The 27,109-nt window shown below is 44.6% G+C and overlaps 1 protein-coding gene across 2 annotated transcripts in view; it reads right to left on the bottom strand.

The window, feature by feature from the left end:
• The window catches only part of LOC129698623 (RELT-like protein 1), a 60,878-nt gene that overhangs the window by 6,695 nt on the left and 27,074 nt on the right, over positions 1–27,109 (bottom strand). For both annotated transcript variants that reach the window (XM_055637744.1, XM_055637752.1), the window contains exons 3-7: positions 25,411–25,479; positions 23,553–23,598; positions 10,539–10,754; positions 4,163–4,313; positions 3,844–3,877 (exon numbers count right to left, since the gene is read on the bottom strand). In XM_055637744.1, the coding sequence (XP_055493719.1) occupies positions 3,848–3,877; positions 4,163–4,313; positions 10,539–10,754; positions 23,553–23,598; positions 25,411–25,479 (512 nt within the window). In that variant the 3' untranslated portion in view covers positions 3,844–3,847. The remainder of the gene's footprint in view (positions 1–3,843; positions 3,878–4,162; positions 4,314–10,538; positions 10,755–23,552; positions 23,599–25,410; positions 25,480–27,109) is intronic.

Below are 27,109 nucleotides of genomic sequence, written 5' to 3'. Positions count from 1 at the left end.
GGACATCCAACTCCTCCTGACCCACAAGGAGTTGGGAAACAGGCAAATTATTGATCCTTAAGTAAGTAGGTTTATTGGCCAAGTATTCACATACAAGGAATTTGCCTTGGTGCTCTGCCTACAAGTAACAACATGACATACAGTGACAGTTACGAATGACTAAGAAAACACTAAACATTAATAATAATAAAACATTAATGATAAAACACCATTGATCAAGCATGTGAACCAACAAAATACCAGATCAAAGGGAGGCTACAGATTTTTGGCTGTTGAGTAGAGCAACTACTCGTGGATAAAAACTGTTTTTATGTCTGACTGTGGCAGCTTTGAAAATCCGGAGTCGCCTTCCAGAGGGAAGTGATTCAAAGAGTTTGTGGCCAGGGTGAGAGGGGTCAGAGATGATCTTGCCCGCTTGCTTCCTGGCCCTTGCAGTGTACAGTTCATCAATGGAGGGAAGGTTGCAGCCAATAACCTTCTCTGCTGATCGGACGATTCGCTGCAGCCTCCAGGTGTCGTGCTTGGCGGCTGAGCCATACCAGACCATGATGGAGAAGGTGAGAACAGACTCTATGATGGCCGTGTAAAATTGGACCATCATTGCCTGTGGCAGATTGTGCTTCCTCAGCTGCCGTAGGAAGTACATCCTCTGTTGTGCCTTTTTGACTGTAGAGTCGATGGTAGGCCCCCACTTAAGGTCCTTGGAGATGGTTCCCAGGAACTTAAAAGACAAAAAGGGGGCGCTGTCTTGTGTACAGTTGCCCAGCCAGCAGCTGTCCTGTCCTTTCATCTTTTTTTTCTTATTTTTAGTTTAGTGTTTTGTTTTTAGGAGTTCTAGCTTTTTTTAAGTGTGGGGGGGGGGGGGGGGGGGGGGGGGGGGGGGGGGGGGGGGGGGGGGGGGGGGGGGAGAAACTAATTTTCAGGGTCCCTACATGATCGGAGATGCAGCTTTTCTCCGGGCTGCACTCTCGACCCGTCCTCGCGGCCTAACAGCGGGCCTGGAGCGGCGTTTCCTGAGGGGACCGCCCAGAACCTCGGCATCGGCATCGGTACCGGCATCAGCATCGGCGGCACCGGCATTGGCTGTGGGTCTGAGGACGGCGGTGCAGCGCTGGAGCGCCATTGCGGGGCGGGCAGTGCCTTGCCTGGGTCGCTGAGCTGGAACTCCGGTGAGCTGGGTCCATTGCGGAGCTGCGGGTATGTGGAGTGGCTGCGGGCGGCGGCGCTGAACTTTCCATCGGGAGCCTGGAATCTCTTGATGAGATTGCCAGTTGAGCTCCATTCGGTGCGGCCTTGTCGGCTCCGGAAGCCACGGTCTCAAGTAAGGAGGCGGCCGTTTCCAGGGTTCCCATGCCGCTGAGAGGACTCTCCCGACGCCGGAACAACATCACCCGGCAAGAACGGCCCGGAACATCGGGCCTCCGTAGAGGCAACTGTGGAGGCCTCAATTGGGGGAACTAGGGTCGGGGACTGGACTTTGTGCCTTTCCTCATAATGGGAACCATTGTGGGGGGATGTTTTCCATGTTAAAGTTCTTTAGTATTGTCATGTTTGTATTCTTTTTTTTTTATGTGCTGCATTGGCATAACAAATTCCACCAGCCTGGCTGTGTGGTCATTAAAAGAATCAATCAATCAATCAATCAATCCACAGATGTGACTGTGGTGTTGTTGATGGTGAGTGGGGTGAGGAGAGTGGGAGCTCTCCTAAAGTCTACAATCAATTCCACTGTCTTAAGAGCATTGAGCTCTAGGTTGTTGCGACGGCACCAGGATGCCAGCTGTGACACTGCCTACAGACAGGAAGATTCCTCCCCATCCTGGATCAGTCCATTCAGGGTTGTGTCATCCGCAAACTTGAGAAGCTTGAGTAGTCAGTGGAGGTGCAGTCATTGTTGTAGAGAGAGTAGAGGAGAGGAGAGAGTACGCAGCCTTGCGGTGCTCCTATGCTGAGCGTTTGTGCATCCGAGATGTGCTGTCCCAGCCTCACATGCTGCTTCCTGTCTGTCAGGAAGCTGGTGATCCACCGATAGAGGGGTTCAGGCACAGTCAACTCGGAAAGTTTGTAGTGTAGTAGCTCTGGCACAATGGTGTTGAATGCAGAGCTAAAATCAACAAACAGGATCCTCGCATAGGTCCCCTGGCGGTCTATGTGCTGTAGGATGAAGTGCAGGCCCAGGTTGACTGCATCATCCACAGATCTATTGGTCTGATATGCAAACTGCAGAGGGGCCAGCAGGGAGTTAGTGATATTTTTCAGCTTGAACAGCACAAGCCTTTCGAGTGTCTTCATGACTACAGAGGTCAGTGCGACAGGCCTGTAGTCATTAAGACAAGTGATCCTTGCCTTTTTGGGTGCAGGGACAATAGTGGAAACATTGAAGTAGGTAGGGACAGTACATCTGTGCAGGGACTGGTTAAAAAAGTCTGTATATACTGGTGCCAGCTGTTTGGCACAGAGCTTAAGAGTAGAGGGGGAAACATTGTCAGATCCTGGAGATTTCCGGCTTTTTTGTCCTCTGAAAAGCCTCTCCACCTCTATTTTTATTGTTGATGATGGAGACGTGATGTTGTGCAGCTCGGAAGGTGTGGGTGATTAGGTGTGAAATGGTGATTGGAGAGGGGTGGGTGTAGAATGAGGTCAGGCTGTGAGTGAGTTAACCTGTTCTCAATGTGGCTATTGCAAAGCAGCATACAACTGAGTGGACCTAAAATCTGTGTTATGGTAGAATGAAGAAGAGAATTTAAGTATTAACCCTATTGATTTAAATGAAGGATTAATCAATATCAGTGCATACTAAGGACAACGGATAAAAATATGACCAGCTAAATTCTGCAAAATTAAAGATCATCATATTTATGGTTTTGATATACCGTGACTCTTTGATTTGCCCTGTTGACGCAAATGCAGACACACAGCAGAATTAAGAATAAAAACCACTGACTACAGCGAATATGTTTGCTTAAGATAGACACAAAAAGCTGGAGTAAGTCAACGGGATAGGCAGCATCTCCGGAGAGAAGGAGTGGGTGATGTTTCGTGTCGAGATTCTTCTTCAGACCCGATACATCACCCATTCCTTCTCTCCAGAGATGCTGCCTGTCCCGCTGAGTTATTCCAGCTTTTTGGGTCTATCTTGGGTTTAAACCAGCATCTGCAGTTCCTTCCTACATAATATGTATGCTTGCTGTCTATGGTCTCACATCAGTGGAACATTGATGTTATATATTGGAATGAAATTTATTTGTCATGGGATAAAGTTAACAGCCAGTGAATGCTAAGGGCATCTCATGAAATCCCATGTTCATATTGCCTGCTGTTCTTTGGACACACATTGATTAGAGAATAATGGACACATCTTATGCAACAATGGACAACAGCCTGCAATATCTTTACACAGCTTAAATGGAGATTTTCATTTTGTTAAAAATTGACAATTTACTGATATAAAATAAAGACGGAGGCATCCCATAATACAATATCAGTTAAGTTTAAAGCTGTGCCACTGTTTCAGCCTAACATCGAGCTGTTGTATCATAGATCCAATGATCAAGGTTCAATCCTAACTATGAGTTTCTCCTGGGTTTACTCCCACATCTGAAATACATGGAGCTTGACAGAATTGCCTGCTGTAAATTGTGCAGATTACTAGAATCTGGGAGGAGTTAATCGGTGTGCAAGGAGAATAAAACACGGGATTGTGATAGGATTAGCGGCAGTGGGTAGTTGATGGCCAGCGTGTACTCTGGTTCAAAGGGCATGCTTCTTTGCTATATGATTATGGCATTAAATGTAGTATTATGGTATTAAATGTAGTTTAAAAATGTTTTTAAAATGCCTTACCTCATCAAACAACTTTCTGCAAAGCTTCAGTTTCCTGCAAAAATCACCAAAAAGAAAATATTATACAAAAATTGAATCAATTAACAACAGTGTCTGAAGGAATTCATAATTACAGGCACTCATGATTACAATCAACTACAAAAGGAGAGAAGTAGAAACAAGGAACTGAAAGGCGAAGATGCTTGTATACAAATTTGACCTTACAAGAACTTGCCATTTTTTCACATCACTTCAAATACTATGTTTCTATTAACTTGGAAAATGGCAAATTAACACATTGATTATTGAAGTGTACAATTTGCATAATATTTTTACACACCTCTTTTTCATTCAATTTTGTTGGTGAGTTTGGCATTTCACAGTCATCTGAGTGGGTGGTGTTGATCTTGTTGGCACCTTCTGGAGGCACTGGAAGCAACTCTTTTTGATAACTGGAACGTGTTTTTGGATCAACATGTGTAACACGAAATCTATGAAGAAATTGTAAAAGATTACATTTATAATAACGAATCACACACAAATACTGCACTGTTATTTGCTTCTGAGCTTATCTTCCTTCCTCATCATAATATCTCTAAAACATGTCAAATCACCTGCATTTTCTACAACTCAAATTACAGCCAAATACAAAATTGTAGAATTTAGAAGGATGAGAGGGGTACTTATAGAAACATATAAAATTACAGATGTAGGAAAAATGTTCCCAATGTTGGGAGAGTCCAGAACCAGGGGCCAAAATCTAAGAATAAAGGGAGGCCATTGAAAGCTGAGATGAGAAAAAAAATTCACCCAGAGAATTGTGAATTTGTGGAATTCTCTGCCACAGGAGGCAGTAGAGGCCAATTCACCGGATGAATTTAAAAGAGAGTTTGATAGAGCTCCAGGGGCTAGCGGAATCAAGGGATATCAAATCAAATCAACCTTTATTGTCATCTTGCAAAGCAACAGTTGCACAGTGCAAAATGAGAAGACGTTTCCCAGGAGCATCGCACATGAAACTTAAAACATTTCACAATAAAAAACAATCCAGTCCCTGATGAAACAGTATAGTTAAAAGCAGGTAAAACAGCAACATTAAAATACAGTAAAACCAATCATTAAAATGTCCAGGGCAGCTGATTTGAGTGGCCAGTGCCAGAGTTATTAAAATGTCTGTGCAAAGCCGCAGAATCAGGTGACTGTGAGTACAGAGTGACTGTTTAGCAGCCTCACAGCCTGTGGCAGGAAGCTGTTTAGCACTGTAGCTTTGATGCTACGGTATCTCTTGCCTGATGGCAGGAGATCAAGGTGTGTGGAGGGGGTGCAGTTTGTCCTTAGCTATTCTCACAGGTTTTTTCAGACAGCGGCTCTGGAACAGTTCTTGTACCGAGGGTAGGGAGACGCCAATGATCCTCTCTGCTCCCCTCACTACCCCCTGCAGAGCCTTCCTGTCTGAGCAGTTGCAGTTGGAGTACCACGTGTTTATGCAGTACGTGAGTACAGACTCTACCGTGCCCCTGCAGAAAGTCCTGAGGATGTTGGTGGGGAGTGAGGCCTGTTTGAGTTTCCTCAGGAAGTGCAGTCGCTGATGGGCCCGTTTGACAATCCCAGTGTTGTTCCTGGACCAGCTGAGACTGTCTGTAATTTGCACTCCGAGGAACTTAATACTCTACACTCTCTCCACTGTGGTGCCACTGATGTTGAGGGGTGTGTGTTTTGGCTGCGCCCTCCTGAAGTCGACAACCATCTCCTTTGTTTTGTCGATATTTAATGGTAGATTGTTGTTGCCGCACCAGTCCACTAGTTGTTTTACTTCCTCCCTGTACATTGATTCGTCATCTCTGCTGATGAGTCCCACCATTGTTATGTCATCCACAAATGTTATGATCTTATTGTCCCTGAATCTCGCAGCACAGTCATGTGTGAGCAGTGTGAACAACAGCGGGCTGAGCACACAGCCTTGAGGGGAGCCGACCTCAGCGTGATCGAGCCTGAAGTGTTCTTGCCAACACGGACTGACTGCGGTCTCGCTGTCAGAAAGTCCAAGATCCAGTGACACAGGGTGGTGTTGAGGCCCAGCAGGGTTAGTTTCTCCACAATTCTCTGTGGGATGATGGTATTAAAAGCTGAGCTGAAGTCAATGTACAGGATTCTGGCGTAGTAGGTGTTTTTGTTTTCCAGATGAGTGAGTACTGTGTGCAGCGTGGTAGAGATGGCATCTTCTGTAAAGCGATAGGCAAACTGGAGGGGGTCTAACAATGAGGGGAGGCTGGCAGTAATGTGAGGTTTCACCAGGCGTTCAAAGCACTTCATTATTATTGGGGTCAGGGTGACAGGGCGGTAGTAATTTAGGCAGGCAACAACTGGTTTCTTTGCTAATGGGATTATTGTGGAAGTTTTGAGGTATGTGGGGACAATGGCTTGACTAAGGGAGATGTTGAAGATGTCTGTTAGCACATCTGCTAACTCCTCAGCACATTCCTTGAGCACACGTCCTGGGATGTTGTCGGGTCCGACTGCTTTCCACGGGTTGACCTTAGACAGGATTCTCCGTGTGTCCATTGAGTCTATGGTCAGGACTGGCTGGTCGGTTTGTAAGCAGGGGCTGGCTCTCCCCTTGGGTGTGGTGTTTGCTGCATATGAGGAGAAGGCAGGCATATGCAGTTACTGACTGATCAGCCATAATCACAATGAATGGCAGTGCTGGTTCGAGGGCCAAATGGCCTCCTCCTGCACATACTTTCTATGTTTCTATGTGTATTGAAGCACAAGGGCAGCATTTGTCCTAGCATGTTATTATCAATCCAATAAAACCAGTGTTTCATCAGGTGAAATCTCATGACCTGTCAGCTGTTACATCTATTCTCTGGCTTGCTACCGGCAGTCGTTTCTCCTTAATTACTCTATCAAAACTCTTTATGATTCCAAACACCTCTATCAAGTACCTCATAATCTTCCTTGGTCTCTCCTTTTATATCAAATATCTTACCACATTACCACATTACATGACAGAACAGTGGTGGAGAGAATTCCTGGGTGTACTTATATCCAAAGATCTGTCCTGGCCCCAACAATCAATGTAATCATAAAGAAAGCCCATCAATGCCTCTAATTCTTTAGAAGACCGAAGAAATTTGGTATGTCGCCGAATACTCTCCTGATCTTCTGCTGGTGTACTGTAGAGAGCAAATTGACCTGTTGCACCACAGCCTGGTTCAAATGCCTTGAAATGCAGAAGATTGAGAAAAGTGGTGAACACTGCACAGTCCAACACTGCTACTGACCTCCGCACCATTGAAGGAATCTATAGCAGTCGCTGCCTCAAAAAGGCAGTGAGCATCAACAGAGACCCACACAACCCTGTGCCACACACTTATTTCACTCCTGTCATCAGGAAAAAAGTACAGGAGAGAGAGAGAGATAGAAGAGACAGATAGATTCTTTATTAGTACAGGTGTCAGAGGTTATGGGGAGACGGCAGGTGAATGGGTTAGGAGGGAGAAATAGATCAGCCATGATTGAAAGCGGTATAGACTTCATGGGCCAAATGGCTTAATTCTACTCCAATCACATGACCTTTTGACTAATGACAGGACAGGAGCCTGAAAACTGTAACATCCAGTTACAGGAGCAGGAGCAGCTTCTTTCCAACAGCCATCAGGCTATTAAATACTATAACTGCCAAATAAGCATTTGTTGTGTGCTGCTGCAAGTAAGAATTTCATTGTTCTGTTTTGGAACATTCTTGACTCTTGAATACTAGTAAGTTATGTTTCACACATCAAATACATGTCAATAATATTCCTAAATCAGACCACTGCCTTTCACCTTACTCTACTTTTCCTGAGCTTCCAAGGCATTGACTGCAGGACCTCAAACCTCTACCTACCTATACAAGCTATCAGCTCTCATGCTGATCCCCTTCCCAATATCCACCCTCACATCCTTCTGTCAATGTACGATACTTTAGTTGCAAGAAGGCCTTTATGCAAATAGTTTATTCCTTTGACCACCATGTTTTAATTTTGATGTAACTCCCTTCCAATCATTTACTACAGCACCATGGAGACACAATAAACTGTGAACATTTCCATTATTCAATTTCAAAAAAAACGTTGATACTCCTAAATTCTGTGGACTCTTGTACTGTCTCTCTCTTACCAGGCTCCCAGTGGGCATTCGCCTAGTATCATCCTAAACTCTGTTGATTCTGCAAGAAATACTGAACTTCTTGCAAGGTGTCTTAAAATGCACAGATTCAAAAATTCCAAACCAGAGTTAAATTGAAAGCTCCTCCTGAACAAATAGTTGTCAAGAACTCAACAGGATTTACAGATATTGGGTTACTGCTGTTGTTAATTCTGATCAAATTGTAGATGCCAGGACATTAAAATTCACTTGGTCAATTTAAATGTACCTTCTGCAGAAATGGGACAAGCTGCAGAATGGTGCCAGCTTGTCTGGAGCCTAGATAAGAGTTGCAGGGAAAAAATGGGACAGCTGCAGGTTCTTACAATTAGGTGTAAATTGCATGAAATTGATTGGGTGAATGGAAACCAGACAAACACATTGTAAATATTGTTGCAAAGTTTTACTTTGCTAGATGTTGATTGGGTTAAGTGTTGAGCCTTGTCTGGGTTTATTGAATATCTGGGAAAATGTTGCTATGTTTGCTTCCTTTCAGAAGCTCTATTTGAATACAATCAATGTATTGGTTACTGTATTATTAAGTTAGGGAAATGTCTATCATGTACTGTGTTACTCGATATCTGTTATTGGACTGTATAGAGACCACCCCCATATGGTTCGGTCCCTCAAGGTTCGGGGACCTATAAAAGGCCGCTCCCTCGAGGTCCTGTGTCAATCTTCTGGGAGAACGCTTGGGTCTGTGTGACCTTTTTGGAGTGTCTCTGCTTGCACAAGGCTAGAAGGGCTTGGACAAGCAGTTACAAGGATCGAACCGGCGGTGGTTGGGTATAGTAGTAGGGGACTGTTGTTGTGTTTTTCCAAAATGAAGTTTAGATGCGCAAGTGCTTGACTCAGTATTTTATTGACTGAAACTAGACTGGGGGAAGCTTAGAATGAGCTATTTACACTGTCGCCTTGTATCGCCATAAATGTCTATGATCAAGAAATTAATTTGTACTACAATTCCTCAAACCCCGAGTCATAACCCAATAATTGTGCAAGGCCCCTAGCAAGGATTCAGATTCTCACCCTTATTCCCAGCTAGTTACCCAGATCACCTCAATAATACATATACCTTCCATAACTAAAACTCTGATCTTGTTATCTTCCGGTTTGTGCAGTCTTTCTATTTGCACAAAAAACAGTTTGCTATAGCGCTACAATTTTTTGTCAGTTCACTCAACGTCCTCCCGTGCTGCAAGTCCACCAAGTTTCATTCCGATCAGTTGTATGTTGTAAAAGTTAGCAAGGTTTAAAAAAAAATGTAAACCACGCGTGTGCAGTTCGATCTCTTCTCCTGCCATTTAGCGCCACGCGGATTGGTCACTTCCCCTGACTCACCAGGACGGTCCGCCCCTACCTGCACCATCGCGTCTTTACTGGAGCCGAGGATGGATGGACGCAAGTTTCGGAGGGACCCGAAGCAGCGCAGCCCAGCCCCATGCAGCCCAGCCCCATGCAGCCCAGTGTGGGAGACACAGCCCAGCCCAGAGTCGGAGACGTCACCAAACGGAAAGCGGAGACTCTGATCCCGGCGGAGGAGAACGACCATCGCACCGCCAATTCCAGCTACTAGCCCTCTGGTGCCCTCACTGGCACCTCCCCCCCTCCCCGTGATGCACCCCTCATTCCCGTCTTTTCTCCAAGCTCACTCACCCCCCCGCCCACACACACCAACCTCTCCCCCCCACATCTCTCCCCCCACATCTTCGCCCACCCCTCGCCCACACGCCCCTCTCCCCCACAACTGCCCCCTGCCCACACGCCCCCGCTGCCCCCACCCTCCCCTGCTATCACACACCCCCCCGCGATCACCCCCCCCCCCCACCCTTACACCCCCGTCCACAACCCCCCACCCACAGAACCCCCATTGTCCGCCCCCACATGCCCATAACCCCCTCCCCGCCCCCATAACCCCCTCCCCTGCTCTCATATCCCCCCCCCCCCCCCACCCCACCCACACCACACAACCCCCCTGCCCTCAACTCAGCGTGTTATTCTGGTTTCACCTGACGCGCCAAATCTAGTTTTTCAATTATTTAGCAACGTATTGGTTTGAACTCGGCTTACAAGATCCATTTGGGTGCATCAAATTTTCTTGGCCGGTATACATTTGCACCAGAATTTACAGCATATATTTTCGTATAGTTGTTCATTTTAATGCTGTATCCAACATATATTAGTATAATTATAAATTGTACATTTATCACTGGCCTTTTAAGCTACTTAGCTCCTGTTGCTTCATATCCTGTTATTTCTGGTTACTGTTCAGAGGATTCATGCATTATACTTTTAGTGTATCAAACTCTGCACAAGAAAAGATAGTTTTTTCTAAAGTTGGACGGCATTGATTTTCATCTGAATACAGGTTTAAAGATCTGAATACAGGTTTAAAGATCCGAAGTTTAATCAGTTCCTTGAAATATTACACCAAAAGTTTTCAAAATTTTGTTTACATAGGGTTTCAACTATACTATTGGTGAAATGAAGTGAAAGCATAAACCAGTTCAGATATTAGATTTTTTTACCTTCCCACAGATAACACTGTGACCTCCCCAGGTCGACTCCTCCGAAATTCTTTTATACTCCTCGGCTTTCGATGGTTGCAACGTGAACAAGAGCTTTTCCCTGCTGCTCCACCAACAGTATGTAGATGCTGAAAATTGTTCTTTGTTGGGCTTCCGGTTGGTGACGAGGGAGTGACAGGACTTTCAGGAGTAAGTGGACTGGGAGGACCATTGGCACTTGAAGGGTTTAAGTGGAGAAAAATAAGGATGGAAATTAACTTTCAATTTGCAATTTTACAGTTTATTCCTCCATCATAATTGCCTCCCTGCCAATCCTAAAAGCCTTTGAACCGGCTACAAATTAGATTGCATGGAAAAGTGCACAAAGCTTTACGTGCAATAACTACCATTGTTCTATTGCACACAACATCCAACAGGTATACTGGTCAAGCACATACCATTATGCGCCATTAAATATTACTAGACTATCAAGCCTTCACTGATTAAGCATCCATTTTTTTTTTAAACTTGTGGTACTAATTTTATTCTCCCCACATTTCCATTAACAGAAATACTACTCCCACAAGATTCCAGCACGTAACTATAGATTTGGGGTAATTTACACTCGCCTACCAATCCACACATTTTGTGATGTGGGAGGAAACCAGAGCACCCGGACAGTGAGAATATGCAAAATCCACACTGACATAGCAATGTACAACATTTTGAGATTTTAAAAATCAAGTCTGTAATTTATCCCATCAGATAAGGCATAAAAAGACGTTTAATTTGTCACCCAATTCACTTTCATATCTTCAGTATTTAAAAAGTTATGGCCATTTTCATACTCGAAAATTAGCATCTTGTTCTCTATTGCTTTTCCATTGACTTAACACAAAAGCTGTGATTGAGGACAGTCAAATGGCCATAACTTTCTTAAAAATTAAGAGAACTAAAAGAAATGTTCAGTTATTGTAGATTGAAGAATTCTGAAACAAATATGAAACAATCTTACTTAGATGACTTGAAAATAAAGCATATAATTAGTTAGTTACCTAATTGTAGCTAGTTACAAAGTTCAATTACTAGATCTAAACATCTATCAATGTCTTAAGAATAGATTAACATTTTTAAATAGCCTAAGTGTCCAAATAACATTCACACAAGAATTCACAATATAACATAATTTTAAAATCTCATTGTCATGGATTTATGCGAAATGGAAGGAATTTAATGTTTAATACCTGTAAATTAATGGCCATTTAAATCAACGCCTGTGGGTTTTTCTGGAACGCGACCATTTGAAACGTTGCGGTTCGCAGTGATTTAGATCCCCCATATCGGCATGAAAAACACTGCCCATTGGTATGGGGACTAAATCACCGTTTCGCAACTTAAAATATGAAATAAAGGTATCTTAAGGACCACTTTTATACACAAAAATAAACCGGTTTCTTTTACCTGTCACCTACATGAAATCCGTTCCCGTTGTCGGCGTTGACAGCTTCAGAAGCTGATTTTAAAATCACTTCAGCGCTGAACGAGTCGGGAGATTAAAAAAAAAAAGACAGAACGCCCGTCGGAACGATTCTTCAACAAAAGCTTGCACGCCGACCAAATATAATCAGGACAAGGTAAGAAAAAAAACGCGTTTTAACCCCGCTTTCCCCCCCCCCCCCCCCTTTTCAAATGCACCAAAATCGCGCACACGGCCAGTGGCAGAATTGCAGCGGCGCTGAAGGTAAATATTGTAACATACCTACTGACAGCACCGGACGTTAAGATAAAGATATCGAAGCTTGAAAGCCCAGATGTCTAGATTTAAGAACAGTTTCTTCCCCACAATCATTGCACTGAACAAATTACCTCTTTCAACCTCACTTTCCAGAGGTACTGCCATATACTCTCATCTCTACTTCATTTGGTTATTCCATCATTCAAAATTGCACGACAATCTTTGCACCATTCTGTTTTGAATTTGCCTTGTATTTGTAGTTGTTTCTATCATTATCATGTGCATATGTTTAGACTATGTTCTTCATTTCCTTGCACCATGCTTTCAAACCACAGATTGGGACATATTCAGGGAAGCAGCCACATACGACACCCAAGCTGACATTGGAGAATATGCCGACTCTGTGACCAGCTACATCAATAATGCATAGAGGACGTCACTGTTATTAAGAACATCACCACGCGAGCCAACCAGAAGCCATGGATAACAGCGGAGGTCCTCGCACAGCTGAAGACTCGGGACGCTGCCTTCAGAACAGAGGATAAGGCAGCCCTCAGGTCTGCAAGAACTGAGCTCCCCGGACCATCAAGAGAGTAAAGCCCGCACGCAGAAAATCCATGGCCACTTCTGCGACGCCAAGGACGACAGCAGACAAATGTGGCAGGTGATCCTGTCCATCACGGACTATAAAGGAGCATCACATTCCAACAACAGCGATGCCTCCCTTCCGGACAAGCTAAATTACTTATATGGGTGCTTTGAGGCGCTTAACACCATGCCTGGGAGGAAGTCCACCCCCACCCCAGAGGAGCAGATAATAACCCTGGATTCAACCGACGTGTGGAAAGCCCAAACCAGGGTCAACCCACGGAAAGCCCCAGGACCAGACAACATACCTGGTCATGTGCTCAAGGAATGTGCTAACCCGCTGGTGGATATCCTCACAGACATTTTGAACATCTCCCTGAACCAGGCTACCATCCCCACCTGCTTCAAAGCCGCCACCATCGTCCTAGTGCCAAAAAAGTCATCTGTCTCCTGCCTCAATTACTAGTCCCGTGGCACTGACCCCCATCATGATGAAGTGCTTCAAATGGTTAGTCATGGGACACATCAAGAATAGCCTTCCCACCTCAATAAGCTCCCCACCAGTTTGCATACCGCCCTAACCGCTCCACGCAGTCCTCTCCCACATAGACAACAAAAAAAAAGCCAACTACACCGGAATGCTATTTATTGACTTCAGCTCAGCATTCAACGCAAACATCCCTCAGAAGCTGGTGGGGAAGCTCTCCCTGCTCGGCTTCAATATCCCTGTCTGCAACTGGATCCTGGACTTCTTAACACATTGACCATAGTCAGTCCGTGTTAGCAACAACACTTCAAACACCATCATCCTAAACCATCATCCTCCCAAGGCTGTGTGCTTAGTCCACTACTATTCACATTACTTACCCACGCCAAACACAACACCAACCAAATAATCAAATTTGCAGATGACCACAGTGATGGGCCTCATCAGAGACAACAATGAGACTGCCTACAGAGAGGAAGTGGCACAGCTTGTGAACTGGTGCGAAGACCACAATCTGTCTTTGAACATCACCAAAACCAGAGATGATTGTAGACTTCAGGAGAACGCAGGCTGCCCACTCCCCCCTGCACATCAATGGCTCCACCATGGACAGCGTGAGCAACATCAAATTCCTTGGGATGCACCTCGCTGGTGACCTCTCCTGGTCTCTCGGGAGGTCTCAGCAGAGGCTGTACTTCCTCAGCTTTACAGGTTGTGAAACTACTTCCCACATACTTCAGAAAGGGGGGAAGAGTGGGGAAGGTGAGGAGAAAGGGTGGGGGAGGAGGGGAAATAGAGGGAGAGGAGAGGGGGGAAGGTAGGAAGTGGGGAATGGAGGGAGAGGAGGGCAGTGGGGGTGAGGAGGGATAGTAGGGGGGGGATTGTGGGAGGTGAGGAGTAGGGGATAGAGGGATAGGAGGGGGTAGGGAGGGGAGAGGAGTTATAGAGGGAGGGAGTGACTGAGGGTAGGGGAAAGGAGAGGGAGGGAGAGGTGAGGGAGGGATTGGGGAGAGGAGGAGAGGGAGAGCGAGGAGAAGGGGAGAGAGTGCTGGGGGATGAGGGAAAAATGAGCTGCGCCTGCACAGTTGGGGGCTATGGGTGAGTGGTGGAATATTCCGTTGGGGGAACGCGCGTGGTGGAATATTGCATTGGGGAAGCGCACTTCGTCTGGTATCATGTAATAACTAGGTAACTTTGTCAGTTAATGTCAACTAGTAGCATTGCATTGATATTACCCATTACTAACACATTACACTATCGGTGAACTGTATATTCTGCTTCACTGACTTTCGCAAGAATTTTAAATTATCCTTTTGCAACTTTGTTGAATTGCCACTAGAGGGCATCAAAGCATATAATGTAAGCAAGTTTTTAAACATTTGAATCTGCACATGTTGGAGTGCCAATAAAGTTTTAAAATTAAAATTGAAATTAAATTGAGAGAGGGGAGAGAGAGAGGGGGGAGAGTGTGTGGAGGAGGGAGAGAGAGGGGGAGATAGAGGGAGGAAGAAAGAGAGAGAGAGAGGGGGGAGGGGGAGACGAGGAGGGAGAGGAGAGAGGAGGGGGGAGGAGAGAGAGAGAAAGAAAGAGAGGGGGAGAGAGGGGACAGGGAGGGGGAGGGGGGGGAGGGGGGGAGGGGGGAGGGGGGGAGAGAGAGAGGGAGAGAGAGAGAGAGAGGGAGAGAGAGAGAGAGAGGGGGGAAGAGAGAGAGGGAGAGAGAGGGGAGAGAGAGAGGTAGAGAGAGAGGGGGAAGAGAGGGGAGAGAGAGGGGGAGAGAGAGGAGAGTGGGGTGAGAGGGAGTGGGGGAAGAAAGGGGAGAGCTGGAGAGAAGGGGAAAGAGGGAGAGGGGAGGTGAGAGGAGAGAGAGAGGATGGGAGAGATAGTGTGTGAGACAGGGTTATAGAGAGAGAGAGGACAAGGGGGGAGAGAGAGAGAGGGGGGGTGAGAGGAGAGGGAGTGGAGAGAGAGGGGGGGAGAGAGGGGGGGGGATGAGAGCGAGGTGGGGGGGAGAGAGAGAGGGGAGAGAAAGAGGTGAAGAGAGATGGGAGGGGAAGGGAGAGAGAGAGGAAAGAGAGAGGAAAGAGAGAAGGGGACAGAGAGAGGAGAGAGAAGTGGAGAGAGAGAGAGGGAGAGAGATGGGAAGAGAGAGAGGGGGGAGAGAGGGAGAGGAGAGGGAGAGAGAGAGGGGGAGAGAGGGAGGGGCGAGAGATAGAGGGGGAGAGGTTGGAGAGAGGGGGATAGAGTCAGGGCTGCCATCTCCCATGCATTGAGCGTGAAAATCACGCATTTCACCAAATTCTCACGCTGATGACAAATTTCTCTCGCTCTGTTGTGAGAAATTCTGTGATCAACAAAAATTTCAAAACTCGTATCAACTGCATGGGCCGCGGGTGATGGAAGCAGAAGCAGCGGCCAGGACAGATGTGGACGGGGAGCGGGGCTGGCGAGTGTTTGCCAGGCTGGCGAGTCGCTCACTGCATCTCCGGCCATGGAACAGCCTCAGTGCAAAGAGTCCCGGGCCGTCGGAGGCGTCAAAGCATTGTGTCGCTGCCGTGAGAGTCTCTGTGCCGAATTCATCCAGGTGACCGGCATGGATCAGGCTGCTGCTCGGTGCATCCTGGAGGGCAACCAGTGGCTGCTGGAAGTAAGTACCAAGCACTGGGTAGAAACGGTGGAAGATAGTGGACTTCAAATGGGGGTGGTTGGTGAACGCATCCTGCTTGCCTGCTAGATTTTCACTTACTGTAACTGCAGGAAAAATGTTCCCAATGTTGGAGGCGCTCAGAACCATGGGTCACAGTTTACGAATAAAGGGGGGGGCAGTTAGGACTGAGATGAGAACAAACTTTCTTCACGCAGAGAGTTGTGAATCTGCGGAATTCGCTGCTACAGAAGGCAGTGCAGGCCAATTCACTGGATGTTTTCAAGAGAGAGTTACATTTAGTTCTTGAGGCTAACGACATCAAGGGATATGGGGAAAAACAGGAAAGAGGTACTGATTTTAGATGAATAGCCATGATATTGAACGGCAGTGCTGGCTCGAAGGGCCGATGGCCTATTCCTGCACCTATTTTCTATGTTTCTATGCTTGAGTATATGGCAATAAAACTCGATCACTTGATTTTGAAGCATTCATGCATGGTGGAGGTATAATGTAGTCATAGAGTGATACAGTGTGAAAACAGGCCCTTCGGCGCAACTTGCCCACACCCGCCAACATGTCCCAGCTTCGCTACCTGCTTTTGGTCCATACCTCCAAACCTGTCCTATCCATGTATCAGTCTAACATTTTCTTAAATGTTGGGATGGTCCCTGCCTCAACTACCTCCTCTGGCAGCTTGTTCCATACACCCATCACCCTTTGTGTGGATAAAGTTACCCCATAAAAAGTTACCTCTTAAAAATACTTTAAAAAACATTGAAATCATACTTCTACAGTGCACTAAAACATGATTTTGAAACATCAAATTTCAAAACGTTCCTACCCTGGGAGGGGGGGACACCCTTCTTCCACACCCTCTCCCCACTCGGTTGCTCCACTCCCTCACCGGGTACCCCCAAGGCCAGTGATCAGTGATCACACAGCCTCTCCCCTTTCAAAAATGCTCCAATCTAATTTAAAGCATATATATTGTATTCAAGTGTAAGTTAAAAGACTCGCTACAGTATGCACCATATTGCACAATTTCAAGCTAAAAAATGCAAAGGTTCCGTACCAATGGGAAGGGGCCACGGGGTTTCCAGACGACCCTGGGTTTAGTGCTCTCGAGGTGTGTGTGTGGTGTACTCTCACTGTTGGGATTAAAAGACTACTGTTTGAACCCGCCTGGCGCCTGGCCTTTTCCTGACCTTGACCAGGCCACTACACTATCCTCCTTTATATTCTTGGCTAGCTTACCTTCGAACCTCATCCTTTCTCCCCGTATTGCCTTTTTGGTTATCTTCAGTTGTTCTTTAAACATTACCCAATCCTCTTGCTTTCCGCTCATCTTTGCTATGTTGTACTTCTTCGTTTTAATTTTTTATACTGTCCCTGACGTCCCTTGTCAGCCATGGTCGTCCCTTTCTCCCCTTGGAATCTTTCTTCCTCGATTATTAAAGATGTAATAGCAGGACATTTGGAGAGCAGTGACAGGATCAGTCAAAGACAGTATGGAATTATGAAGGGGAAATCATGCTTGACTAATCTTCTGGAATTTTTTGAGGATAGAATAAGTAGAATAGGTAAGGGAGAACCAGTGGATGTGGTGTATCTGGACTTTCAAAAAGCATTTGACAAGGTTCCACACAAGAGATTAGTGTGCAAAATTAAAGCACAATCCATTGGATGTGGGGTATTGACTAGTTGGCAGACAGAATTAACGGGTCCATTTCCGAATGGCAGGCATTGAATGGTGGGGTGCCACAAGGCTCAGTGCTGGGTTCCCAGTTACTTACAATTTTTTATTAACGATTTAGACAAAGGAATTAAATGTAACATCTGCACTTTTGCGGATGACACAAAGATGGGTGGCAGTGAGAGCTGCGAGGATGCTAAAAGGCTGCTGGGTGATTTGGATAGGTTGATGAGTGGGCAGGTGCATGGCAGATGCAGTATAATGTGTATAAATGTGAGGTCATCGACTTTGGTGGCAAGAACAAGGTGGCAGATTATTATCTGAATGGTGTCAGATTAGAAAAAAAGGGGGGTGCAACGAGACCTGAGTGTCCTGGTACATCAGTTACTGAAAGTAAGCATGCAGGTACAGCAGGTAGTGAAGAAAGCAAATGGCATTTTGGCCTTCATAGCAAGAGGATTTGAGTATAGGAGCAAGAAGTTCCTACTGCAGTTGCACAGAGCTCTGGTGAGACCACTCCTGGAGTATTGTGTGCAATTTTTGGTCTTGTAATTTGAGAAAGACATTCTTGCTATTAAGGGAGTGCAGCTTAGGTTCACCAGTTTAATTCCCACCATCATGAAATGTTTTGAGGGGCTAGTTATGGAACGCATTAAATCTCGTCCACACAGCGGCCTTGTCTCACTGCAATTCGCCTACTGCCACAACAGGTCCACAGACAATGCCATCACCCTAGCCCTACACTCAAGCCTGGAACACCCAAGTAAGAGAAACACCTACATCACAACAATACTGAGACTACAGACCTGCCTTTAATACCAATATACCATCCAAGCTTATCACCAAAGTCGCACGGCTTGGTATCAGTACTCATCTCTGCAACTGGATCTTTGACTTCCTGACTAACAGACCCCCATTCAGCGAGTATAGAAGATAAATCATCCTCTGCAATGATCTTCAACACTGGTGCCACACACGGCTGCACTGACAGACCCCTTCTTTACTCCTTGTACACCCACGATTGTGCATCCATGTACAAAGCTAAATCAATTTTGACATTCTCAGACGACACCACCATTGTTGGCTGGATATCAAATAGTGATGAGACGTAGTACAAGAAGGAGATTGAGAACTTTGTGTCCTGGTGTCGAGACAAGAACCTGTCAGGAGGACAAAGAAGATAGTGATCGACTTCAGGAAGCGAAGCAGTACACATACCGCGGTTTGCATTGATGGTGCCAAAGTAGAGATGGTTGAAAACTTCAAATTCCTAGTAGTCAATATCACCAATACCTTTTCCTGGACCACCGATATTGAAGCAATGACCAAGAGAAGCACACCAATGTCTCTATTTCCTTAGAAGGATAAGGAAGTTCAGCATGTCCCCTACAACTCTCACCAACATCTAGATGCACCATAGAAAGCATTTTCTAAGGATGCATCACAGCTTTGTTTGGAAACAGCTCCATCCAAGACCGCATGAAATTGCAGCGAATTGTGAACGCAGCCCAGACCATCACACAAACCATAAGCATTTATATCTCATGCTGCCTCGGCAAGGCCGTCAGCATAATCAAGAACAGGTCGCAGTCTGGCCACTCCCTCTTCTCCCATCAGACAAAAGGTATAGAAATGTGAAAACGCACATGTCCAGATTCAGGGACAGTTCCTTCCCAGCTGTTATCAGGCAACTGAATCATCTTATCACAACCAGAGAGCACTGCTGAACTGCTACCGCATTGACCCTCAGACTATCCTTGATGGAACTTTGCTGGCTTAACCTTGCACTAAACGTTATTCACTTATAAATCTATACACTGTAAATGGCTCAATTGGAACCATGTGTTGACTTTCTGCTGACTGGAGAGCACGCAACTTAGTTTTTTCACTGTGACAATAAACTAACCTGAAACTGGAACTTGGTATAAATGAAACACAGACAGCCCACTGTCTCAGAATTATGCATGGTGTTATGAAAGAGCCTAGAATAGCTTCCCAGCTACCGGTTTTCACCAAAGAGGATCATGATCACATCTGATGCACTGACATTTAAAAATAATCAACCTCATGATAATTGGTGATGGGTGTATTATCACCACATGTCCTTGGTACTTTCACTCCCTTGTATGCATACTTGCACTGAAACTGATGTTCTGGTGACCTTCCAATTACCTGGTTATTGTCACAGGTGTGGAATCTCCTTCATGTTATCTTGTGCCACATGTTGATGATCTAATTCTGAAAGGTCACTTGCTCAAAGATTACCGATAACAAAAATTGATTTCCAGGTCATATTTTCTATGCTTTTCCGGCAAAATATCATATATGTCACAAAGCTCCAGGGACCCGAGTTAGATCCTGACCTAAGAAACATAGAAAATAGGTGCAGGAGTAGGCCATTCGGCCCTTCGAGCCTGCACCGCCATTCAATATGATCATGGCTGATCATCCAACTCAGTATCCCGTACCTGCCTTCTCTCCATAACCCCTGATCCCTTTAGCCACAAGGGCCACATCTACCTCCTTCTTAAATATAGCCAATGAACTGGCCTCAACTACCTTCTGTGACAGAGAGTTCCAGAGATTCAACACTCTCTGTGTGAAAAATGCTTTTCTCATCTCGGTCCTAAAGGATTTCCCCTCTATCCTTAAGCTGTGACCCCTTGTCCTGGACTTCCCCAACATCGGGAACAATCTTCCTGCATCTAGCCTGTCCAACCTCAATATCCTAAATTCTAGCGAGTACAAGCCGAGTCTATCCAGTCTTTCTTCATATGAAAGTCCTGACATCCCAGGAATCAGTCTGGTGAACTTTCTCTGTACTCCCTCTATGACAATAATGTCCTTCCTCAGATTTGGAGACCAAAGCTGTGCGCAATACTCCAGGTGTGGTATCACCAAGACCCTGTACAAATGCAGTAGAACCTCCCTGCTCCTATACTCAAATCCTTTTGCTATGAATGCTAACATACCATTTGCTTTCTTCACTGCCTGCTGCACCCGCATGCCTACTTTCAATAACTGGTGTACCATGACACCCAGGTCTCGTTGCATCTCCTCTTTTCCTAATCGGTCACCATTTAGATAATATTCTGCTTTCCTGTTTTTACCACCAAAGTGGATAACCTCATATTTATTCACATTATACTGCATCTGCCATGCATTTGCCCACTCACCCAGCCTATCCAAGTCACCTTGCAGCCTCCTAGCATCCTCCTCACAGCTAACACTGCCCCCCAGCTTAGTGTCATCCGCTAATTTGGAGATGTTGCATTCAATTCCCTTGTCCAAATCATTAATATATATTGTAAATAGCTGGGGTCCCAGCACTGAGCCTTGCGGGACCCCACTAGTCACTGCCTGCCATTCTGAAAATTACCCGTTTACTCCTACTTTTTGCTTCCTGGTTGCCAGCCAGTCCTCTATCCACATCAATATTGAACCCCCAATACCATGTGCTTTAAGTTTGTATACTAATCTCTTATATGGGACCTTGTCGAAAGCCTTCTGAAAGTCCAGATATAACACATCCACTGGTTCTCCCCTATCCACTCTACTAGTTACATCCTCGAAAAATTCTATAAGATTCGTCAGACATGATTTACCTTTCGTAAATCCATGCTGACTTTGTCCAATGATTTCACCACTTTCCAAATGAAGGGGATGTGGCAGTTTGCACGTTCTCCCTGTGACCGTGTTCCTCCAGATGCTCAGGTTTCTTCCACATCCCAAAGATGTGCAAGTTTGTAGGTTAATAGGCCTCTGTAAATTGCCACCTAGCGTGCAGGAAGTGGACGAGAAAGCAGAATAACATAGAACTAGTGTGAACCGGTTAACAATGGTCAGCCAGCCAAGGGGCCTGTTTTCATGCTGTTTCTCTAAACTAAACTCTTACGTTTCCCAACTCAGCAGGGATTTAAGCTCAAACTTGCAACCTCAAGCCCAATGCCAACATTAACAGAATTTTAAAAAGCATTAATTATTTCAGTAACACAATTATGCAGAGAAATCGCAATTGAAGATTTGGGAAAGATTCCAAAACAAAACAGAATTTGCTATCACTATTGGGCTTTTCTTCAAAAGGCACATCTAATTACAAGAACAAAAGCACTTGGTGTTCCTCAGGTTGGCTGCGGGAGGCGCGCTGGTGCACGGAGTCAGAGTGGTGGCCTTGGGTGGCAATAGTCAATGCGCTCGCGGGTTGACGTGTCTGGGTTGATGAGTTGGTGGAATGAGTCGCTGGAGGCCCTGCAGCAACCTGGGAGGTGATTAGATGAGGCGCTGCTCCAAGAGGCATTGCATGCTGTTCGGACACAGAGAAGTGGAGCAATGGTGGAGGACATCAACATAATCTGGCCATTACCAGGACAACAGTCCTTTAAGTCCAAGTTACGACTCTACATTTTTTAAGAACTTTGAAACTTGGACACAAGATGGCTCCAGAAATGTGGTGAGTATTTTGTGATGCTTCAATATAATCTACTGTTCTTACACTCTTATTCTTAAGTATGATTGGGCTCACGTCTACCAAAACTTTTATTAAATTGTGTGCAAAAAAGGAATTTAATTACACCTACGTACATGTGATAATGAAGTACCATTGAACCGCTGAGATATAGTTCAGCTGGAAATACACAAACTATCTTCGAAACAGGACAATACCTATCCAAGATTAGCTTTCTTGGCATCCCAAAATAATTGTTACTGGTCAGTTGCACATGGACAGAAGGAAATGCATTTGTTTTCCAGATTTTTTCAAACTGGATAAATATTTGAGTTTACCATGCTAAGTATCTGAATCACCATTTTCCTATCTGAATCACCATTCTGTAATATCATCATGTCAACCCTCATTTTAGGAGGTGTCTGATAATTCATATTTTTGATACGAACATACACTTCTAATAATGGGTCAAAAGCAGTAATTCCACACCTCAAACCCCAAATTTCCTGGAATTTGATGGTTTATCCTGAAATCTTCAAAATGCTTCCTGCGTGCTATTTGTTGGGGGGTTTTTCGCAGGCACACATTAACAACACAAAGAAGATCAAGGCAAAACAGATCTATGTAACTACACCGTATCTGCCTGCTTCTGTTACTCACTTGTAGAAGGTTATGCAAGGCAGCTTTTGTTGCCTCCAACAGCTTTCGTTATCGTCATTTTTTCAACCTGCTCTCATGTGTTTCAGTCTCTGCTCTCTCCCTCCCACTCTCTTCCTCCCTCCATCCCGCCCCCTTTTCCTCCCTTGTCTCTCCCTCCCTCTTCATCTCTCTCCCTCCCTCCCCCTTTCCCTCTCTCCCCCTTTCCCTCCCTCCCTCTCTGCCCCTCTTTTTCTCCCTCTGTCCACCCCACCCTCTCTCCACTCCTCCCTCTCTCCACCCCACCCTCTCTCCTCCTTGAGCCCATCCACCGTTCTGTAAAATCAAGGCCAATCCCAATGTAACTGCAATCCCACTGGTAACCTTTCACCACTAGGCTTTATCCACAATTCTACCACTGCCTGAAAAATAATCAGGCTCAACTTCCACTAAGAGAATTCCACAGGCTCATAGTTATACGAGAATTTTCCCGAATAGTCTGTGGCCATAGCGCTGTGTTTAAAGCCCATAGCGCTCCAGCCGGTACCACTACATTTAGAACTCATAGCGCTGCAGCCGACAGCTCTTCGTTTAAATTCCCACGCGTTAAACTGACAGCGTTCTGTTCAAACCTTTGAGCGGCAAACTGGCAGTGCTGTGTGTATTACCTTTATACCCCTTCTCGGACCAGATGCGGAAATTTTCCGAAATTATTTAATTGCCCTAAAATTACTCGAAAACAATCAGAATTTCCCGAATTTCGGGTAATTTCCTTCAAAGTGGAAATACTGGTCAAAAGCAATCTTACCTTTCTTTATTATTGTCTACCATAGCATGCAATGCTTCAACATTAGCTGCAAAGGAAACAAAAATCATATTTAGTCTCAAATTGAATAATGAACATCTCAAGTTTCAAAATCAATTATAATCAAGTTGTGATTGGTTTTCTAATACTACAGACACACACTGACTTATGTAATAGGCAAGTTACATAAACTCACACACAAGTAAACAATTCACAATACGTGGTCCCGTTTCCCGAATGACATGCTATTGCAGCGGAAGGTCTTAAGGTTATAAGGAATAGGAGCAGAATTAGGCCATTTGGCCCATCGTCTACTCCGCCATTCAATCATGGCTGATCCATCTCTCCCTCCTAACCCCATTCTCCGGCCTTCTCCCCATAACCTCTAACACCTGAACCAATCAAGAATCTATCTACAGTGTTTAAGAAGGAACTGCAGATGCTGGAGAATCGAAGGTACACAAAAAAGCTGGAGAAACTCAGCGGGTGCAGCAGCATCTATGGAGCGAAGGAAATAGGCAACGTTTCGGGTTTCGGCCATTAACACATACTTTTTAAAACGCACTAAAAATAACAAAAAAGACGAAAGGACAGACGGACTGTAGGTCTGAGTTGACACACTTTGAGAATACATAAGGGAGCACTGAGAAACAGAGATAACTCTGTACAAGTCCAGAACCTGAAGGTGTCAGCACAGGTGATAAGGCGGTGAAAGCATTCAAGATATTCGCCTTCATTAGTTGGAGCCCGTACAATAGAGTAAGGAGCTAATGGTACAGCTTCATAAATTTGGTCAACCCACAGCTGGAGTATGGTGTACAGATTTGGTCACTGTATCATTGAAGGACGTAACACACTGGAGAGGGTGTAGAGCAGATTCAGCAGTTCGTCGGGCATGGAATGTTTCAGTTACAAGGTAAGACTGAAATGGCTTTGGAACAGTGGAAAATAGTAAACTGAAATGTACAGAAATTTATAAAGGGCTATAAACATAGTATAGTAGGAAAACATTTCCCCATAACAGAATTATCTAAACAAAGAGAGGTGGTTTAATGGAGAGACTAAGAACTGCTGATGCCAGTTTACCAAACAAAATCCAAAATGCTGGAGTAACTCAGCCAATCTGGAGAACATGGGCAGGTGACATTTCAGGTTGGAACCCCTCTTCTATAATTTAAGGGTATGGACTAAACAGGTTATAGGGTTCGACGGAATAACTTTTTCATCCAGAGTGGTTGTAATGTAAAATATAAGTGTTCCTCAACAGTGTTCTCTTTTCAATTACCGTGCATGGAATAGAAACGTAGAAACGAAGAAACATAGAAAATAGGTGCAGGAGTAGGCCATTCGGCCCTTTGAGCCTGCACCGCCATTCAATATGATCATGGCTCAATAGTATTGCTTATATTGATCACACGGCTCGGTTGTAAATAAAACCACAAGAAAAAGGAAATATTAGAACGGGTCGTATATCCTTTGAGGGAGTATGGTACAGAGCGACAGTCAACAGTCAACAGCAAGTTAAACAAGAGGCAAATTGCACAAATGTAGATTATATTCCTTGGAATACACAAGATTGATACTCAATTTCTTTGAGATTAGAAAACAGTTTGATATGCAAATGTATGGGGGAGATTAGAAACCTTCCGCAAAATGAAATTGCAATTCAATAGTTAGTTTCAAATGCGACATTAAGTGTTTATTGTTGAGAGGTATTAAAAGATATGGAAAAGCATCATTAAAAGGAGCTTGGTTACAAATCGGATGATCTCAATGAATAGTGAATTAGACTCTAGGGCTCACATCCTTTGCTCCTTTTCTTTAATTACAAATTAGTTACAACTTTATTAAAATAACGTACCTGGATTTTTCATAATACAATGCACCACTTGTCCAATGGTATCAGCATTGCACTCATTATCATGGGGTTCTAATATAAAACACAAACATTTACTTGGTCAGTCTGTAAAATGTGACAAATCTAAAACATGAGTTCACCATTAGCAGATCTTCCACATCCCCAACACTGCTGGCTGACACCCGCCTCTGAACTATGCTGTTCCTTTCCCTCTGGCTCCGGGCACAATTTTCTGCTAGGAGCCCATCATTGTGGTGTATGCAGCATATGCCTCTCAAAGCATTAAGCAGTCAGCCTGACTGACAAAAGAGGCTTTGACAACTGGCAAGGCTCCACCTCCAGGCAAAACAATTGTTAATGTGCCAATTAGTAAACATCTCTGAATGCTCCAAAATCACAGAGCAGGTTTAAAAAAAAATCAAAATGGAACGAACATGAACACACACAAACACCCGCGCGCACACCCAAAAAAACAAGTGAAAAGCTCTGCTTATCTTTCTCCCATTCATTTAATTGGGCAGCTGAACACCTACAATGTAGATTCGCTGATCAATCCATTTGTGCAGCAATCGGTATGCTGGGGTTAGGACGCCACTGAGCTGAAGGCGGCTTTTCAGCCTGTTTCTAGGAGTAAAACCAGTTACAGTCTCATCTGTTCAAGGAAAAGAATGACACAGTGTATATTATCACTAGATGTCCAGTGCAAAGTCCTGGGGGCCTGGGTTCTTGTCCCACCATGGCAGATGGATTTAAATACTAGAATTTAAAAAGTCTAATGATGAACATGAAAACCATTGTCCATTGTTGTAAAGACACATATGGGCTCACTGATATCTGTGGGGAAGAAATCTACCATCATTACCTGGTCTGGCCTACATGTGACTCCAGAGCTAGAGCAAAGTGGTTAACCCTCAACTGCCCTCTGAAATTGCCAAAACACCTGTTAGTTGTAATACATTGGTTGCTAATTCAGCCTGTGATCCCACGTACCTTTGATGTATCTACAAAAAAAATGTCGATGGACCCAAGTGGAGAATCTGCTTTTACGTTTATACTCCACAAGTTAGTATGTCTGACAAAGTAATGGGTTCGGTTTTTTTGTTTTTGTTTGGACATTTTTATATTGTCACAATGAGCAGGTATACGGTCATTAGCGTGCCCAATTAATTTAATTACTCATCAACCATCGAGAGCTACTAACATAATGCAAGAAAAGCAAAATACTCATTTTAGGAATTCTCTCTCTTTCCTCCATTTATTTAAATGGATGACCTAGTAATTTAAAAACATTTAGAAAAACTGGTTATTCCTACTGTTTTTGTTTCTAATCCAGCTGCAGATTTTAATATACACTTATTATTTAGACATCACTACATGTTTATCAATATAAAATCAGTTTATTTTGACACTGGATTTTTCACAAAAGTTCCGTAGCCACAAGGGAAATTAGAGAGGCCATGAATAAAGCAACACCAAACTTCAAATATTTGTACACAATGTCTATTGTTCCCAAACATCATCACGACAGAATAGGGCAGCTTCTAGATCTAGCTTCAAACCCAGAGTTCCAGTCTTAAACATGATTACTGCATGACCAATACTTTTAAAAACAATTTGATACAGAAAATTCCTCTAAACGTGGCTATCCTTTAAATAAGACATTTCATATGAATTACTCATTAAAAGCCCAATCAGTTGCAGT

Source organism: Leucoraja erinacea, chromosome 1, assembly GCF_028641065.1.
Source record: "Leucoraja erinacea ecotype New England chromosome 1, Leri_hhj_1, whole genome shotgun sequence".
Classification (NCBI taxonomy): Eukaryota; Metazoa; Chordata; class Chondrichthyes; order Rajiformes; family Rajidae; genus Leucoraja; species Leucoraja erinaceus.
Note: the sequence above shows the minus strand (reverse complement) of the source record. Positions and strands in the feature narration are given on the sequence as shown.